This window comes from Ascidiella aspersa, chromosome 4 (assembly GCF_963924565.1).
Source record: "Ascidiella aspersa chromosome 4, kaAscAspe10.2, whole genome shotgun sequence".
Taxonomy (NCBI): Eukaryota; Metazoa; Chordata; class Ascidiacea; order Phlebobranchia; family Ascidiidae; genus Ascidiella; species Ascidiella aspersa.
The window spans coordinates 13978466-13998112 of record NC_139450.1 but is presented as its reverse complement, the minus strand read 5'-3'; the positions used below and the strand labels follow the sequence as shown (position 1 = coordinate 13998112).

The 19647-nt window shown below is 37.8% G+C and overlaps 2 protein-coding genes across 2 annotated transcripts; one reads left to right on the top strand and one right to left on the bottom strand.

The window, feature by feature from the left end:
- The first annotated feature begins 8575 nt into the window (after nt 1-8575).
- LOC146148046 (TAF5-like RNA polymerase II p300/CBP-associated factor-associated factor 65 kDa subunit 5L) lies at nt 8576-15181 on the top strand. The gene is made up of 12 exons (XM_083387990.1): nt 8576-8579; nt 8988-9166; nt 9306-9450; nt 9541-9623; nt 9886-10097; nt 10324-10391; nt 11066-11365; nt 11704-11785; nt 12430-12649; nt 12988-13095; nt 13616-13748; nt 14151-15181. The coding sequence occupies exons 1-12, from the start codon at nt 8576-8578 to the stop codon at nt 14267-14269; spliced, it is 1653 nt and encodes a 550-aa protein (XP_083244116.1). The 3' UTR covers nt 14270-15181.
- Nucleotides 15182-15649: 468 nt separating this feature from the next.
- Nucleotides 15650-17089, bottom strand: LOC146148045 (choline/ethanolamine transporter flvcr2a-like). Its single transcript, XM_083387988.1, has one exon. The coding sequence runs from the start codon at nt 17087-17089 to the stop codon at nt 15650-15652; it is 1440 nt and encodes a 479-aa protein (XP_083244114.1).
- Nucleotides 17090-19647: the final 2558 nt, after the last annotated feature.

The window sequence follows — 19647 nt, the reverse complement described above, 5'->3', positions numbered from 1 at the left end:
CAAAAAAATATCACATGGGGCTGGACTTTGGATAATGCGCAGGGGAGATGTTTAAATTTGAATCTGTAATTAATTCACTGCTAAAATTTACTCAGCTGTAATTAGTGTAATTGGATAAAACTTGCGCGGTAGTAAATGAGTTGCTACCGAAAACCGTAAGGAAGACTGAGGTTAAATCTGTGCGTTTGATTGATTTTCGCAGTTGAACGCATTCACAGCATTGTCCACGAAATGCGGCTCAAGGGATTTATCCTTTACATTTACAATCTGACAGGCCTCGTGTATTCTTGGTCTTGCTTATTTAACTGAGTGAAATGTATATGGCATGGTAGGCCCAACTATAGTACATTTGGTTGATTGTTGTTCGTTTTAAATCTAAAGACTCTGGAATTACGTTTGTTGAGCAAACGAAAGCTTACAAGCACCTGGTTTTCAGCTTTTTCACATTTTAGACCAGGGGTGTCCAACAAGCGACACGCGTGCCAAATGTGGCACGCGACCTAATAAAAAATGGCACGCAAGCCCTCCCCAAAAAATACTAAAATTGTTATTCAGCCAATTGCCAGAAAATACTAAGTTTGTTCACAGCCAATTGCCATTGTTTGTTCACAATATAAAACAATCGCCGCTATTACGACAACCAACAATTACTTTTTGTATAGTAACATACGTGTGGAGGCTAGCATTCACATAATATTATATAGCTTGGATGAAGAAACAAAAGTCAGCTCTCCGAGAGACACTTTGATGTAGTGATGCGCATTTTTACTAGACAGTTTTTTTTTCAAGTTTAAATAAACGTTCTTATTTTTGGTAATAAAAAGAATTGGTTCGGTTACGGAAATTTGGCACGGGATGAATAGGATAAAAATTGGCACGCCGGCATGTTTGAGTTGGACACCCCTGTTTTAGACCATTACGAATATTATGGTAATATCATATATATATCCTATAGGACCGGTAATAATTAAACTACAGTAAAACGCAGCTGTGCAAGCAATGTAATGAATTTACTTTGGGGAAGTTACTTGCAGCTTTACTCGTTATAATTAATAAAGACTGCAAAACAAATGACATTTTCAGAATAATGAATATTTTCAGAATAATCAGAATAACAAATGACATTTTCGGAATAAATAATCAGAATAATGACGGAAAGGCCAGACATTTCACCAGCTGTATGCAATTCACGCAAACCAACAATGTCAGCCAACGCCTGCTTTGTAGAAGGAATTTTTGCGATGTTTCACAAACTTTTGGCCAAGAAAAGAATTTTTATTGCAAATAATGTGAAGCATTAGTAGCCTACATTATGCGGGGAGTCGAACCGAACCGGACCTCAATAAACCGATTTGTCCTCAATTTTCTTACAGCGTAATCAAACCCAAGCATCCAGCATGACGTTGTAACTTTTATTTAAAATAATTAAGATACAGCTATAAGTACCGTTCGAATTTGGCGATGAATGTATGAAAAAGTGCGCAGCTCTACATTTATTGTTTGTTTTAATTCACATCATGCTGTTAATTATTACGATAGCCTACAACAGGGTTTCTCAACCGTGGTCCCCCTGGGTGCGCACGGAGCGGTAATTGGGTGGCCACGGGCATAGGCGTAACCAGGGGTACACGGGGGCCATGTCTCAAGAACAAAATTAAAACATACTTCACTTCTTATAATTTTTGTAGCATTTTTTATGAGCAGTACACAATTGTCGATCACAGGCATGCCACACCTTCAATTATCATGCACTGTTACGTCACTAACGATATAGTTATTATGTTTGCTGTATACTTGTTAGTGTAGTTTTGTAGTGATTTGTTTTTTTTTTCTTTTAAATAGATTTTAAGCATTGCGTTAAAACTCGACCAGTTGCTGAGCGAAACAGTTTGCTAACATATTTATTTGTGTTTGATACGGCAGATAATAAGTTGTAACGAGCCTCGCTGGCGGGAACCAACTAATGGACTTTTAATCGTAGTGTCATAACTAGGGCCCGCAAAAGTCAATAAAGTTAAAAAATGTTAAGGACCTCGTATGTCCACGAATCAAAGAATAAAGTTGTTTTTAGCACCTAGGCCTAGGGGACTGTTTCTAAGAAGTTTATAGGTTAAAATAAAGTTAAAATTTACAATAAAGTTAAAAAATTTTAATAAAGTCAAAATTTGTCAAATTATGTTTTTTGACAAAGCATTTGTGTTTCTTGAGAGTCATTTTTGTAAAAATCGTCGTGGAAGCATTGTAAATCAGGAACTGCGGCACAACTAAACCATATTAACCCATAAAAGCAAGAAAAATGTCACAATTCCCACTTGGATCAGCAGTAACTGTTATCGCAAATTGTCAATTGTTTTATTAATTGTTACTTATTTAAATAATTCTTATAAAACACTTTATCTTCATAAACGCGGTCTTTTCGAAGATCAACAGTTATGATTTTAGGAATAGCCTTGTAATACAAAAATGCCTAAGCAAGCTAAATCTATCGCCAAAAAAACCGACGCAATGTTTATAAACCATAAAACACCTTGATTTTGCGACAAAATGTTACGTTTGGTTCTGAAATCGACAAAATATCAGTTTTTGAGTAACTGGCATCAATTCAAGGAAGAACTGTGGCCTCTAGAAACAAGCAATTTCTTTAGGTTAAAATTTATTAAAAAAAAAAAAAAAAAAAAAAAAAATTTTTTTAGGTTAAAATAAAAATGGCCCTAGTCATAACTGATTTGTTGTAAATATAGTTTTTGTTTATGTTTTATATAAAGTCGGTTAATCGCTGTGAGGTAACAGTTTTAGTGTCAAGTTATTACGTTATAGTTTGCCTATACTCAGCGTGTCAGGTGTTTCAAATCAAATAATCTTGCTAGTTCAAGTTTAAAATTGTCGCCCCACATATATTTCGGCTGGCTAAGTCACTGACACAACTCTCTAACTACGTATTGCAAAATCAGTCACCACTTTCAAAAATTGCCAGTTAACTTTATTTTTTGGTTTATATTATGACTGTAAAACTTTTTTGTAATGTTTTATAACACGTTTTCTAAAACGTTTTTAGACGAGAGGTGTTAAAAGTAGAAGCGTGGATCCTTTTCATTCGTTTATCGAGGAAAGTTTATTACGCCTTACCCTACCTACATGTTCTGCTTTATATGTATCTATTATCACCAGTATTTTTCGGGCGGCCGGGCCGATTTGTTGCCTATAAATCATGAGTCCGTCAAATGCCGTTGGGCGTGAAACTAACATATAATGCCAGGTGCAGAGATTTCGCAATTCTCTTAAGAGGCGTTAAGTTGTAAAATAAACATTCTGAAGGAAACGCATAAAGTACGCTGGAGGGTAACTCAAGGTCATTTTTGGACAATACTCAGCTAGGTTGGTTATGTAAAATAATAGTAATTCATAAACCGAAAATCCATAAATCATCTCAACGAATGTAGTAACATTGGCTTGGCTCAGTCCAAAACAGAGCAAAAAAAATAACTTGGCAAGATCAAGCTTTGTAATGATTAAATAAGTTAACTTAAACTAAAATAACTATTTTGTTAAATTTTGGAGAAACTAAATGCATTTATTCGTTGATTAATGTCTGTATTTGATATTACCGTGGAGAAGTAAAACAAGAAAAGCACACGTAGAAACAACGCTAAATATTTTTTATAAGCAGGAGGCCACAAGTGTTGAGAACCTTTCAAAGGGGCCACGAAGTATAAAAGGTTGAGAACCACTGGCCTACAACATAGACCTGATTCTCACATGATTGCACTTGTAGCAGCTTGCGCTGCCCATATTGTTACCGGCTTGAAACCCCGGCCAACCAGATGAAGCAGACTGGCTGGTTGTGACGTCGAATTTATCAAATTGACAGCTTATTGCCTGATGGTGTTTTAGTCGATTTTCCGAGTTTCCTCTTTTTCGATGCGTCGCCGAATCGAACTGTTATGAATTATAATTGACGCCATCTGGTATTAAGCATAAAAGGGATTTTATTTTATGCCAAAAGCAGCAGTCCCACTGTTCACTTAGCTGGAGTCAGATCGCGTACGTTACGGAGGTAATTATTGTAGGAATATATCGTAAGTACCTGTGAGTACTGTTTGTCGTCGGTTTATTTGCAATAGACATTATTTCATTGTGGCTGCGCCCCACAAATTCGTGACGCACCTGACGTGGTATTAAACACGCATAATACCTTCTGACTAACTAATATTCTAAAATAATTAATATCCTATTGTGTTGATTTAAATCTATTTGTAACCTACGCTTTTGTACCTATTTTTAGTCTTATTTACTGTTTGCTATTCTTAAAATCGTTATGTCGAAGAATAACTTCAAAACTTCCGTTTTGTTTTCAAAGGTATCAAGCAAATTTAAAGCTTGCAACGTCAAAACTTCAACGCGTATAGCTGTCATGCTATTTAATATAAGGGAAGGTAATGTTTTTCCGAAACCAAAGGGAAATAATTCGAACTTTTCCATTTCTAAGCTGCGGCGACCGCAAATAGGCTCCTTTTCTAAAATTTTTTTTCCTTTCTCTAAAAAGAAATTTACAGAAAGAAATGGTGTTTCAATGCCATCGGTTCCAGTTGTTCCACTGATTGCAGTGCCAATCTCGTCTGACGATTCTGTTTCTCAACCTGCAGCTTCTCTTTCAGCTGACCTATAGTTTGACAACGCCCAACCAAATTCAACTTTCGAAGCCGCTTCTTCGACGTTTTGCAGCACGGCAAAACCTATTATTGTTCCGTTTAAATCTTTGCAGCCTGTTGCAGCAGCGCCCAGCAGCAAACTTTCAACTGTAGATGCGACGCCTCGTCAACAACGCGAGTTTATTCGATCTGCTACATTCGACACATCTATGACGTCATGCAATTCTACGTCAATTTCTATTCTAAAGGCACTCAAAACCTATCTTTTCACCTATGCTTTTCTATAATCTTATCAGGCAGAATTTCTTGCCGACCATATGATTTTGCTGAGTTTTGCGGTGCTTGGAAACGTCCGCCCGACTTATCAGCTTGCAAGCAAATCTTGCGCATCCATTGCGATGAAAGCCGTACCTTCTTACGACGTTTACACCTCATGATAACATAGTAAGCTTTCATTACTTTACTTTACCTTATTCATCTACGGCCTTTTACTATCCTAACCTTCGACTTTCCTATAACCTTCGTTTCCCCTTATTCTCAGCCTCTTGCTAGTTTTTTGATAGACGTTTAGTTAACATTTTTGGGTAATTTTTAGCGCCTATGGCTTAAGGTTATCGCTAACGCAGGGATGGGCCCTACACCAATCAAATTGTTTTATACCAATAGGTTCATTACGTAGGATGGCAGCTATAGTTTATTCGCAATTTTTGTGCGCGCTATGCATTGTCAGTTATCGATGCATGCCTTGTTTATAATTTTTACTCACCACGCCTCTTTTTCTCTAAGCCGCCGCCATTGTAAGTATGTGACCGCTGAATTTTAAGCACGTTTTAATGTTGTCATATCGGTCGAACAATGCAGATTTAAAACCGCGTTTAAGCTAACTAAATTTACGGCATAGCTGTTCAGTCATTTGCAAAATTACGTCTTTTTTTGTTAAGTTAAAGGTGAAACTTTACGAAAGAGAATATTCTTCTCTCGTAAACTATTCTCTAAGCCTATAAACAGATATATTTATCTCTCACACTTACAGAAGTTACGCCTTTCTGAAGTGCATTTCTGTTTGCAGCTAACCTGCAGTCTGGTCCCATATGGTTTACGGTGTTTGAACAAAGATATCACACCTAAATAAATAGTTTTGTTTGCATTCCGGGCATAGTTCCCGGTGATTTCAACGTGATGCCTTTTTATCTTACTCACGGCTGAGGTACCGTCACATGTCCATTTGGGTTACAAGCTTGCATAGTGTAAGTCTTTAGTTTAACATTTACACCAAGGTTGAAATGTCTGTCATTTAGGGATTACTTTTAAAATGGACAAGGCGTTAATTTTGTTTTCGAGTTTCAAAGATTAGCACCTTTTGACTTTCCTGATTTGGTATTCTAGAACGATATATTCTAGGCATTTGACTGACGGTTTTTCCTTTGAACATTAAATTACGATTTTTACGGCTCTATTTCTGCATTGTAGGCTACTTTTTTGTGCATTCGCATGTTGTTAATCGCCGGTGTAAGTATTTTTACACAGATCGTTCAACAACAGAGTACCAGCTTGATAACGGAGGGGTTCTCGAACACTATAAGGAGCAGTTCAGTTTCAGCTCTTTGACTACCAACGCGCTTTGTACGAAGCGAGCCTTTTCATCGTTGGACAACAGTCTTCTATGTTTCGGAGGTCGCCACCGTCCTGACTTGTTCTACAAAGAGCCGCTCGACAAGGAGGACATGATCATCCCATGAACCTGGAGGAAGAAGTCCAACATGGAGTTTCTCCGGACCTATTGTTTCAAAGACAAGGGGAGTTCATGTAGCAGCTTGCGCTGCCCCATATTGTTACCGGCTTGAAACCCCGTCCAACCAGATGAAGCAGACTGGCCGGTTGTGACGTCGAATTCATCAAATTGACAGCTTATTGCCTGATCGTGTTTTAGTCGATTGTCCGAGTTTCCTCTTTTTCGATGCGTCGCCGAATCGAACTGTTATGAATTATAATTGACGCCATCTGGTATTAAGCATAAAAGGGATTTTGTTTTATGCCAAAATCAGCAGTCCCACTGTTCACTTAGCTCCAGCTAACCGATCGCGTACGTTACGTAGGTAATTATTGTACGTATATCGCAAGTATCTGTAAGTACTGTTTGTCGTCGGTTTATTTGCAATAAACATTATTTCATTGTAGCTGCGCCCCACACACTTTGGAGAACTCCACTGTGGCGCTGGTCTTGCTCACATAGAAAATTGGCAACCAGAAACATTTTGGAAGTAGCCTACATTGAATTTTATGTGTTTAAGAAAAAAAAGATATTTTTTATTTAAGAAAACAGTAAGCACGCAAAAGTGAAGTTGTGCTAAACTTGTCGCCCAATGTAGTTTACCTAGTAACTAGGCGGAAAAAATTGTTGGGGTTCCTAGCATTTTTGTTAGAAGTTCTGCTTATCTAACATAGAATACTAGCAAGTTTGATTTTACACTGATTCTACTACAGATAGAGATCTGTGTTTTTTATTTTCTTTGTTTCCTATTGGGTACTTACCCTTAGTAGAATATAAACAAGTTGAGCATCCATTTTGTGTCAAAATATTTAACTTTGCGGTTTTCCAAAGCGTATATCAAATTTATATTATATTTATTTTAAGGCTATACTTTTCGATTTAGGTTAGACAAATTTGGTTTATCGCTTTTTTGTGAACAAACTCCAATCATTTCAAAACCAAGCAAGTTAATTGGAATTTTTTATGTCCTGTTAGTAAGACTGTGACTTTAAACTACACCAAAAATAAATTCGTCGTAAGGTATTTCAAACTTGTTTAAAGATATAAGGTATGAAGAGGGCGCGGACCGAGCAAGTGCAGTTGGCGACGCTGACTTATTTAAAAAAACGTGGAATCACAGACTCGGAAACAACCTTTCGAGAAAACTTTAAATCTGAAGAATCTTTGCAGGTTTTTAACATATTTTTTTGTTTGATTTAAAAAGTTACAACTAAAGTAATCCCTGCAAGGCTGCAACCCTGTCTGCATTCCATATTGCTTTTCCGCTAGAGATACACGCTCAAATATTTTAGGCAATAAACTCCTGCGACAAAATTGAAAATGTTTGGTGCAGCTGAAATGGAATGCAATTGGTCCTACCATGCTGACGTCTGGCATGTCCTATAAAATATAATAAAACACAAGAGGTGCACTTTTTTACCTTCGTTGCACCCGGGTACCCAGATTTTTTCTGCCACAGTCTGCGAGATCTTACATACTTTCCAGACTGGGTATTTGGGTGAGGGTGGGTCAATAAGTGTTTTTTTACCTTTGACAACCTGTTGAATCGAACCCTGGTTTAGAACCACTGGTTTAAGCCTTAGGTGGAGAAGCATGCCTGGGTATATTCTTGATATGCCCATGCGAATGTCATACCTGTCAATTTAACAGAAGTGAAGACTATTGTGATTTCTCGTTTAACTCAATATAATAGTTCCCAAATCGAAGTGAAACAACAAGCACATGACAATTACATGATTGAATTTCAGCACCCCTTTTACTATATTCCTAATCACTGTTTTTTTCTCACTAAACAAAGTGCTCGGCATTTTACCTTTTATCAGAATGGCACAGCAAAATTATTTTTTGCCAAAAGAGTAATATTCCTACATATTTGGTATTTCAAAAATATATGTGATTGAATATGTGTATAAACAACCTACAGTCTTTTTTAAATGAATCCTTCAACTGGATAAGTAAAAGAAGCAAGAAGTATGAAAATTTTAAACAGAAACCAAAACAACAGTTAATAGCCGCAGAATTGCTAAATAATATTTTATATTCAGTTTTCAGGTAAAACCTTTGTTGTGGAACACTTTTAATCTGCTAAAATACCAGTTTATACATATTAACTATTCTTACTTTACATACAAAATTGATGTCAAACAACGATCATATGAGTATCTGGAGCTTTAAAATACTCTTTGTTTGTTATTTGGGCAAAATTAGATTTATTATATTGTTGATTAAAAATATTAATTTTAGATGTATGCATAACAAAAGTTATACTAAAAAGCAACAAGTAATTTTGGATGTATTGTCATTTTAAGTAAACTTGACTTTTTATTATTAGGAGATGGAGCCTGCAAACCTAAACAATGTGTACATACCGTTTGTCAAATAGTAAATAAAATATTCATCATTAAATTGTGTTGTTGCTCTGATCTCTGTATTACGACTGTTTAATTGTGCGCTTGGTATGCCATTTGCGATTGGCTGAAATCAATAAAATGTGATCATTCTTTATATACCAAGTACAGTAATATTGACAAATATGTATATAAAATCATGTATTTATTGCTATGTAGATTTACTTGCCCCTGTCTTTGTTCATTCATACTTGGACCTTGCATTTGCTGACCGAATTGATGAGGCTGAAGAATTTTATTACAACTTTGCAATTGACCAAATTAGTCCCGATTTGCAAGACCTAGTGGTTAAGCTGCAATCTGTTCGAAATGCAAATGATCTTAATAAGTATTTTGAGGTTAGTATTATTTTTTACTTACAAATTGCAATTTAGAAATACACTGTGAAGCATATTTTTTTTAAATAACATATAATTTACTAACTGTCTGATTTATTTTGTTTTATGATGTGTATCACTACTAAAATACTGTTTACAGATTGCTAAAGTGAGGAACAGCTTTTGCCATGTTTCCCTTACTGAAGAAGAAAAGTTACTTTTTATGCGTTTTCTACAAACCCAAGACAATCTGTTGCTACTGAAAATTATCAATGAAAGAATTCGAATATCTGGTGCTGACAATGGTAATTTGTTACTTTACAATATTTTTTTATTGACATAAATTTTTCAAAAATCTATTTAATACATGTTTCAAGTGTAAACCGTTTTTTTAGAAATTGTTGTTGACCCAAATGAGTCGCTTGACTCGTTAAATGATACATCTGAAACTACCTCCAGTGAAACGACAACACCTGATGTAATTTTTTTGTAATTTCCTTTAAACATGTTTTTATTATTCTGCTATTTACAATTTGTTATAATTTATTTGGATAAAACTTTACAATGATTAATTTTAGTTTATTATACAGACATCTTTTGGAATAAAATACATATGATTTTGTTTTCTATTGTTTACAAAAATGTGAAATCACTAGACTAAAAGTGAAAATTTGACACCCAACTTTGACATGTTTTATCGGAAAGTAACTGTTACGCTTTTGATTTAACTACCACAAAAGGTGAGCCAAAGTAGCAAGCAACTGGAATACGACGCCAAGATAATGATAAGCCCACCATCTCTTACACAGTCAACCATGACCCCTGCAAAGCCATCCACAGCGTCAAATGAAGTAATGCCACTTGCCTCCAGCATGGATAAGGGTACAATTCGTAAACTGATGTCTAAAGTCAGGGCCCTGCTACCAACAGAACCAACTTTGACTTTTTATAGGTTGGGTATTTTTGATAAGTTGATAAGTACTATAAAAATAAGTTAATTGTGAGCTCAAAATGAAGTCTATAATTTGAAAACAATAAGTGGTGGCATTAAGCAATTTATTTATTTGGTATATGCTGATTTTTTACAGTTTATCATTGATTTCCATCCTTGTCAAACTAATTGTGTTGCACTAAACACTAAACAAATGAATATGATAACAGTATGAACTATTTCCCAGGTTTTCTGACGAAGAAAGGAGAATAACGACGGTTAACATCTCAAATAGTCGGAAATACATTGTTGCAGGTTTGTGGCTAACAGGGGGGGCACATGACGATGCACCCCCCCCCCAAACTGTATTTTTTTGTCTATTTTAACTATAAAAATGCAAAAAGCCAAATGTGGATTATGTTATTGTTTTTTTCATTGTACGTCTTATCGTACCATAGAAAAATAAAAGTTTTCACTTAAACAATTTAACGCACAAAATTGGTAACATCTTTGTAATATAGGTTCTGTATTAAAAGTAACACCTCTCCAAACTAAAACTTTAACAAAACAAACAAACTGTGTAATGTTGTTAAGATTACTTCTTCATGACGTCACGTTTAGATTTAAATTTTTGGCGTCACGTTTTGACTTATCTTCTTAACGCCACGTTATGACGTAACTATGTAACGTCATATCTGTAAAAAAGTTGTATGCCCTCCAACCCAACAAAAAATATATAGATCCGCGCCTGGTGGTTAAACACGGTAACATCCTGTTATATGCCAGCTTAAATTAAAAAATTAAAAATTGTACTACATAAAAAACTTTCTCAATAACTAGGCAAGTTTTATTCGTTTAAACAAAACTTAACGTTGGTTGCTGAGTGCGATCGGGCGTCCAGCGCTTTTTAACGCCCAAACGTATCATTGTTAACTGTACGGGCGGCGGTTTGTCAAAGAAGCGAAGAAAGGTTTGACTTGTCTACGCAGGCCTGGAAGACTCCTCTGTCCAGCTGTGGAACGTCCAGCGTCGCGGCGACACAGAGGCGCAACCTGAACGGTTCAAGCTAGCTGATGCCGAGCCTCAGGCATGTATTTCCGAGGTCAACTTTGGCTGCGACTTTTTGGAAGATGCGCGCGAGCGGGCGAGGGAATCGTCCCGGCGCCGAATGACGCAGTTGCACGGCGCCGCCTCGATGACGTCACTCAGAGGGCACAGTGGAGCCGTTTACGCTACGTGTTTTACCGGCGACGACGCCTTTTTGCTATCGGCCTCCGAAGACACGAGCGGTACGGCCGGTTTACGTTGCTCATTTCGCGTAGTTTATTAGTTTATGAGCTGGGGGTGTGCCGAAAATAACCGAACCATTTTTGCGAATGCGGTTTGTTTGAATGTTTGAGTCTAATTGTTATTAGTCCGAGACGTTTTTTTTTTGTGCGAATAGTAGATTTAATGACGCAATGAATCGTCAGTTAGCAAATTGTGTGCCATAATAGTTAAGTTCGAAATGAAAATACGGTATTTTTTTGGGATGTAATTCAGGAAATTTGCATATACCATACTCCTCAAACCCCAACTCTATATGTTGCTTGATCTGGTTCTAGTTAAACTATTTCTGTTTTTGTAGTGAGACTGTGGGACATGGCGGACCTTTCAAATAAAGTCATGTACAGCGGACACAACTATCCCGTGTTTTCGCTTGCAATCAGGTATTAGTAAGTTTATATTTATACTAACTGTATGAGGCACCAACTGTGAAACCTTCTTAAGCAACAAGTTGTTCTCACCTCATAACTATGGTAAAATCGTCTGCGCATCTTCTTCGAACCCTAACCTTTCCTACAATTACAATTTGTGTTGCTATGGCTAAGTGCCTGAACGGTTTTCGCCCATTAAAAACAATGCTTTTATTTTTAGCCAGTTGCGTGACAGCGGTTTTACTTCTCATACTTTGGAACAGTTAACACAGTGCTTTCCAACGTTTGTCAGTTCGCAACCCACTTTTAATGCAAGTTTTGTTGTGCGTAACAAAATGAGATTTGACCAAATTGTTTAGCAATAATTAAAAGTAATACTAATTGGAGATAAGATTAACAGTTACATAGAACCTGCATGTTTACTACTGGCGTGCGTACTGAAATAGTTACTGCGACAAAACTTATCTAATTGCTGAATGTTGGTTACATTGTTGCATAAATGTTGCGTAAAGATAATGCAATAATTTCCCGATCTAAAAGAAAACTATAACATTTAGAAATGCTTCGCGACCCACCGGTTTGGAAGCACTGAGTTAACATAATCGATATTAGATAGATATCGGCTAACTAACCCGTTGAGAACGTTTTCCTTGCAGCCAGCACGACATGTACTTCGCTACCGGTTCAATGGACAGCACTGCAAGGCTGTGGTCACTGGAGCGCGTCTACCCCCTGCGTGTCTTTGCTGGGCACCAGGAGGCGGTGCAGAGCGTAGATTTCCACCCGAACGTCAATTACCTGGCGACCGCCGACAGCACCGTGCGACTGTGGGACATCAACTCTGGGAAAACTGTCCGACTAATGACTGGACATTGGGTATGGGCTTGCTGCTTGTGTTTCGCTGCAAAATAGATCACTTTTTTTTAACAGAAACTTAATTAGATGTGTTTATTGAATCTTTTGAAGGTTGCATGTTGCAATTCTACCTATACAATATCTCTAACGGTTTGGTGTTGTAAATGTAAACATGTTTATAAATGTTTTAAATGCAAAAATCCCAGGCTGTAAGAAACCTGACGATGTACCTTAGCTCTGAATATTAAAAAAAGCGCTCAATAGAATCGGTAATACGTTTGTCTTAATTATTTGTCTTCTTGCGTATACATCTTGACAAGTTAAATGGCTAACGAATAAGCGTTCAACTCCTGATACAGGCTCCGGTTATGTGCCTCGCATTTTCACCGAATGGACGCTGGCTGGCAAGTGGAGGTGAAGACACCAGGATCAGAATTTGGGACATTGCCTCTGGATCGCTGTGGAAGGTTTGTCTCAAACGAATTCTTATTTTCGTTTTGGTAAGATAAGCATTTTGTCACGTGTGTTGTATTTTTAACCAAACCTGAACTTATATAATTTAATAAATATAGAACACTGTTGCGGAATAACCGAACTTGTATTACAAAAAGACTGCCAGTTGTGCGTTGTAGTATGTAGCGTTCACATAAAAACTTTTTAATGATTTTTTTATTTTAACATGCAGTCCACCCCGGTTTTATTTTAACATGCAGTTCAAATACAGTACGCTTAGTTTGTCGCTTATAAATGTCAAAAACAATTCTTCTCATGAACATTTGGAACTATAATTGTGTATCTAGTGTTATTATTTTACGTATAGTGTAACGTAGTCATAAACAAAACCAAAGCGCTAAAAAGATCGTAAACCTTGGCACACGCAGCATAAACAAATTGTTATGTGAAATCTGTTGTTAATTGTATTTTTTTAAACTCTGATAATAATCATTGCCTGAATTGAATGAGGTGAAATGTTTTACTTTAATGCAGGAGCTGCGTGGCCACGACGACAGCGTCTACAGCCTCCACTTCAGCCCCGACTCCAGTCTGATGACGTCATGCGGGGCCGACAGCTCGGTTCGCGTTTGGAACGTTAACGGGAGCACGACAGCACTGGCTACGGGTAGGTCGCGCGGTTTAAAGCAAAATACAAAAAACTCATGATTACCTAGATACGAATATTTAGTTTATTACGATCAACGTAACATCTGTGATTATTGTATTGTACGAGCGTTCGGTGTCATTCACCCTGACGAAGGCGACTAGCATAGGTTGCCGAAACGTTGGTAAAAAATTACAATTACCAGAGGAGCTGTTTTTTGATTTGTATTACTATGCGTGGTAGAAACAGTTTATATCTATGATTGTGATCTGTCAAATTTTATATTGCTAACAGAAGCTGAACTCTTTAGCTTTTTCGCCTAGACTTATGCATAGAAAAAAAAAGCCTCGACAATGAGCAATTTACTGGTCGACCAGGAATACTCGATATTTTGCAATTTGGTTAAGTTTCTTTCTTGCGCAGCCAATCCGAGCGACAACCCTCACCTAATCTCGCATCGGACGCTGGAGCACTCTTACGGCGTCCTCTGCAACCGCTTTGCCGCCAACAACCACCTCAACTGCGTCGCCGTTTGCAAGTGACGCGAGAATATAGGATCGAGTCACTGTCGTCGCCGCGTTCAGTTCGCATGATAGAAATTCGAGAAGTTAAAGTGGCGCAGAAGCGAAGCCAGAGAGGCAGTACTCTCTTCGACTTGCGAGTACACGATTTTGACGAACTTGCCTTATTCGGGCGTGAATCACTCCCGGGTAGCCTGAAAAATAATGTCAATAAAGCATAGTGTTTTCTCTGAGTTGTTCATTTTATTGCTCTCGCAGTTGGTATCTACACGTCGTCGCAATAAGCTACAGATCTGCCTCCAGTATGTACGGTGCAGTAAAAGTGTGGCGACTAAACAGCTCAGTCATGTATGTAACGAGGTTATTGCTTTATCGACCCGCGTTGTTGTATTTACAAGAGTTTATACTCACCATGTATTGGACTTTTAAGGTTCTGTCCGTATGTCCACGAATACTGCCCGTTGTCTCAGGGCTGAAAGCGAGATCTGAGTATTATTGGCCAGGCACATAAACATTACTAAAACACGCTTTAATTACGTTAAACAACCGACTAAATACTTGTCAATTGGGGTATTATAAATAATTTTGTTATCTATGCTAAAACTTGTTAAAAACAATTTTTGCCCTCAGGCTAAACTGATGCTTCACTTGCTATGCTGTTTCTTACAGCAAGCTCCTTTAACAATCGATTTGCTGTTTTAAATATTATTGGTGTACCTGTATAACGAGCTCATCGCTCCATCAACAATATTTACTGTTTCTATTTCTGTGACCTAAAAATAAAATGATAGACCACTTTTTTGTATGACGACCCGACTAAAGGCGCTATGTGTCAATTTAATATAACAAAGGGTTGGTCAGACTGCGGCACATCTCAATATGTAAAAATGCAAACACAATGTCAAGAAATGTTCAAATAATGCTAAAGACTCTTATTTAACCAAGCTCTAAAATGTTTTTATTAGTGAATTTCATTATTATTAGCTATTTCGTTGGTTAAATTCACTCTTTAACGTTGTAAATTTTGTTAAAAAATAAACCATATTAACCAAACAGTCGGGTGTAAACGCTTGTATGGAAAGTGTTGCGTACAGATTCCTACTGCTAGCGTTAAAATATGTTATGCAACGCCAAACACTCTACAGAAAGCTTAAAAAAAAACGAAATTACGTGTGACCAGCGAATATATGTTTCGCATATAATCAAGGCTTCGAAAACATTAGCTTTCTTAAACCCCTCGTAGCCCATAGCCAAAAACCTTTAAAAGTGTCATACAAGTAAAAAATAATCAAATATAAATAAAATAGGTTCTGGCATAAACTTCAGCCCCAAGAGATCAAACATATCTTCGTTAATTGCGGCTCCAAGCTTTAAGAATGTCAAGAAGGTTGTTCAAAACGTTTATTTATCAATTAGTCTGGAAACTTCCGTCAGCGTCCCGCTTTTCTCACGCGTTGCCTCCGCTTTCTGACGGTTTAGGTCTGGAGACGATGCAACGATTAAAAGCGTAGCAAGAAGGTAGCCGGACGCCTCCATTACCAACACCCAGAAACCACCGGCTTGATTGTAAACAATTCGACCTAACACTCCTGATAGCACACCCATCAAGGCTTGCGAGCCCACCAGTATGGCGCACGCTATTGCTTCGTTTACCGGATAAACATGCTCTGTGGCGATATTGTACAAAGCTATACTTGTGAAGCGTACGCTAAAGCCAAGCAAACCATTAGCAGCCGCTAGACCCCAGAAGCTGTTGTAAACGAAGCCCAAAGCAAGGCCAAAAGAGCTCAAAACGCAAGAAACAGCTCCAACTGTGGCCTGTATTTTTAGACGCTGAAACTTGTGTAGGACTTTTGCAGACGAAAGGCAGCCGAGTAAACCGCCCACTGCAAACGGCACCATTAAATACCCTCCCAACACGTCGCTGTTTATATTCGCAACGCCGTCGAATTTAACTTTTTCAATGATTTCCGCCATCATGGTATACTCTACTGCGCTCATGTTTACCAGTATACCGAATGCAATGTTGATAAAAATCAAGGTTAGCGAACATAGGTTCCCTATCCCCCTTTCCCTGTGGATTTTGTTGTTGAAATTGGGTTGTGCGTTACCATGGCCGTTCATTCTTATTTTCTCGTCTTTTGCCGCTTGAGCGTGACTGGGTGGTAAATCCGGTTTGTTTGGTAAAAAGAGTAGAAACAACGTAGCAGTAACCATCGCAGTCGCTGTTAGTGGAAGAAATATGAGCATAAGCGATTCCCTGCACCCTGTTTTCCAAAATTCCAGCGCGGTGCTGTTTAGGATCAGGACTTTTTGCAAGGGCAGCACGTTAGCGGGAACTACGTCGCCGAACAACTCGCCGAGAGAGAGACCGAACACTCCGAGGGATACAGCCGTGCTGATCTCGTCGTTTGGAAACCACGTGACCGCAAAAACCGGTGGTGTAGCCAATAAAATCGCGGTCGCCACACCGGTGAAACATTGCCCGACAAGTGCCACTGCATAAAGACCCTCGGCCATCGCCAGTGACAAAAGGGAGTACGCGAGTGTCACGAACATGCATGCGCCGCAAATCACCCCTCTGAGATTTATCCATTCCTTGTAGCTGAGAAAAGCGAGAAGCGGCGAACTCACAATCACGACTGCCATCCCGGTTAAAGTCAGCCAGTCAACTTGCGCGAAGCTGACGCCGAAGTAGCGCTGGAAAACGTCATTCACTTGGCCGTACGCCGTAGCGTTAATGTTGTTGATTGCATTCAGCACAACGAGCAGGCCGAGAAAAAACCATCGGACCTTGTACGTTCGAATAGTCGGGTCTGCACTTTGGTCACTGGCCGACATTAAGACCACTACAGTAAAATTCGTGTAGCTATCGCTGCTCCAACGCCTTTAACGATGAACCTGACTGTCAATAAAAAACATAAAAAGTAAAAATACGTTTGGTTTAGTATAGAATGTATTACCAGGCATTTTTTTTTAAGTGCACAATACTTTTTCTCTCCATTCGTTTCAATATTTGTTGAATATTTTTTGGTCGAATATAAACTTCAGTCTTGTCTCTAAAAACATGGCCAACTATCACGATGGGAGAAAAGGGTCAATAAGTTTTTTTTACATTAAAGCCTTTCTTGTCGCGTACCACACCTGCGTTTTACCTGGGCTACGTACCAGTACGGGCTTCAGACAAAACCAATTTTTTGATCAAATTTAATAAAGAAAAATACTGAGTAAAAACTCGCTCATAGCGTCAGCAGCACAATTGGAATATGAGTCGATTTTAGGTGCCAAAGAGAGCATATAACGCAGTGAAGGAGAAATAAATTACAATTACGGTAAACTCTCTTTAAAGACCTCAGATTTCTTAAACTAGCCTTAGGCATGGTACGTTAGTTTTGGAAGTCTAAAAGCCCCCATTAAAACATTTGCGTATAAATTAAAAATAAATACATTTTTCAAACGAAAAACCATTAATAATAAACTTTGGCTTCTTATTCTTTAATGCAGAAGTTCTCAAAGTGCAAGCGATACCTTGGTGCGTCGTTTTAATTTTCTAAGGGTGTCGCACAAAGGTTGCGTAAACGCTGCGCATGATTTCGACCGTAAACAGCATTTTATACTTGTTTAAAGACGATTTGTAAAAACTTTTCTTGTCGACCCTGGTCCAAGTGAACCAAAACGTTTTTGTGAGTATTCGCGTTAAAGTTTAAGAACCCCTGACCTAGAAGCTGCTCGCGTACAACCGTAAATAACTTGGCGTAGCACTATAGCAGGGGTGGGCAAACTGCGGCTCGCGAGCCACATGCGGCTCTTCGGCATGTTTTTGTGGCTCTTTTAGTTGAATCGTAAAATTCCAAAAAAATTGTGGCTACCAAAAGTACTGTTTATGAACGTTTCTCTCCTTAGCAATTTTTTATTTAGGTAAGCATTTCGTTTATGACATACCACTAGACATAGAAGAAGAGTTAGTTAACAGCAAGTCAACGTAATTCCATTGCTAAGGTTTCAGCGATTAGCAAATCAAACAAAAGACTGACATTAATAAATATTGTGCGTGTTATTTTGTTGTTACCGTTATTTTTATTGTGGCAATTATTACCGTTTTGTTATATTACAATTCTGTTATTATTGCTGAATTTGCATTATTTACCGTTTTTGTAATGAAATAATTTTGAGGCTCTCTATAGTAGTTTTATTTTCTGCAAATGGCTCTTCCATTGAATACATTTGCCCACCCCTGGACTGTAGTGCCACGCCTACCACAGGTTGAGAACCAGTGCATTAAAGAGACAGTTTATCTTTTCAAGTTGTTGGTTACGTCAGCTAAATGCAGTTAAACTTAATTTGACAGAACCACTCAAAGTCTACAGCTGCTTCTAAGTTCTCACGCACTGGTCACTTGGTGAACTAGTTCGGACAGTAAACTACATTTTATATACACTCACTTAACTTTTTTTTAAAGGTTTTAGAAGTAGAATGCTGTGGGGACTCTTTGTAAACTATACCAAAAAAGCGATCTTTGTTTATTTTCCAGCAACTTCACGCAAAAACTGCGGTTTCGCATTTGCGTGCAAAGGAGCGGAAGCAGCTTTGTCACTCAGCACTCAGATATAGGCCGATTCATCGCGATTGTCATCGTTTTGTTTAATTATAATTGTTCCAAACAATCCGGGTTAGCAATATTCAGTAATACATATGCCATGGTGAAATGCTGAAAGCGCGAAGTGGGACAGGATGGGATTCAGTGACGTGCGGTGAGGTTCCTAGAATTAGATGGTGAGGCACTACTTTTTTTAAGTCCTGTTACAATAATGTTTTTTTAACAACAGCAAAATCGGTACAGTAGTAATTAAAAAAAATAGCAGCATGTTTTAAATTTATTTAAAAATAAATTTTATGCGCTTATTGTTTTGGACAAACACATCTGTGACTTTGTTATTGAAATCCTCTCTATTTTGCCGCAACTTCTGAAGCCTCTTTACCCCAGGAAAGCTTTTTCTATTTAATATGAGGTCTCACCGACATAGCAAAAAATGACGTAGAACTGTCCTTTTTGTGTAAAATCTGTTGTCTCGTCGACTTCTATAGCAACAGACGAGGCTTTCATTGATATCTTTTCTAAAATCAGTTCCTATACCTTTTGCCACTGCTTCAATAAGGTCATTCTGTATTCGATTATTAGATAACCAGAAAACATTGTAGTTTTATCCAAATGACGAGAAAGGTCGGTAACTATAATATTCATGCCACCTGATTTCTCTATTTAGAATTAGGACAAATACGGCCATATACAAAGATTACTATAATATTCAGATATCTACCAGTAGTTTTCAATAAAAAAAAAACGCTTGCGATCTTTATAAAGTTAAAGTTTGGATGGTATTACAGTGGGAAAATTTTAT

What these genes read in the sequence shown, in the direction of transcription:
- LOC146148045 (XM_083387988.1), bottom strand. Translation starts at nt 17,089, where the DNA reads ATGTCGGCCAGTGACCAAAGTGCAGACCCGACTATTCGAACGTACAAG.
- LOC146148046 (XM_083387990.1), top strand. An exon ending in GTGAAACGACAACACCTGAT is followed by an intron (nt 9,624 to 9,885) that starts GTAATTTTTTTG and finishes CTACCACAAAAG; the next exon opens with GTGAGCCAAAGTAGCAAGCA. An exon ending in GGCCTCCGAAGACACGAGCG is followed by an intron (nt 11,366 to 11,703) that starts GTACGGCCGGTT and finishes CTGTTTTTGTAG; the next exon opens with TGAGACTGTGGGACATGGCG.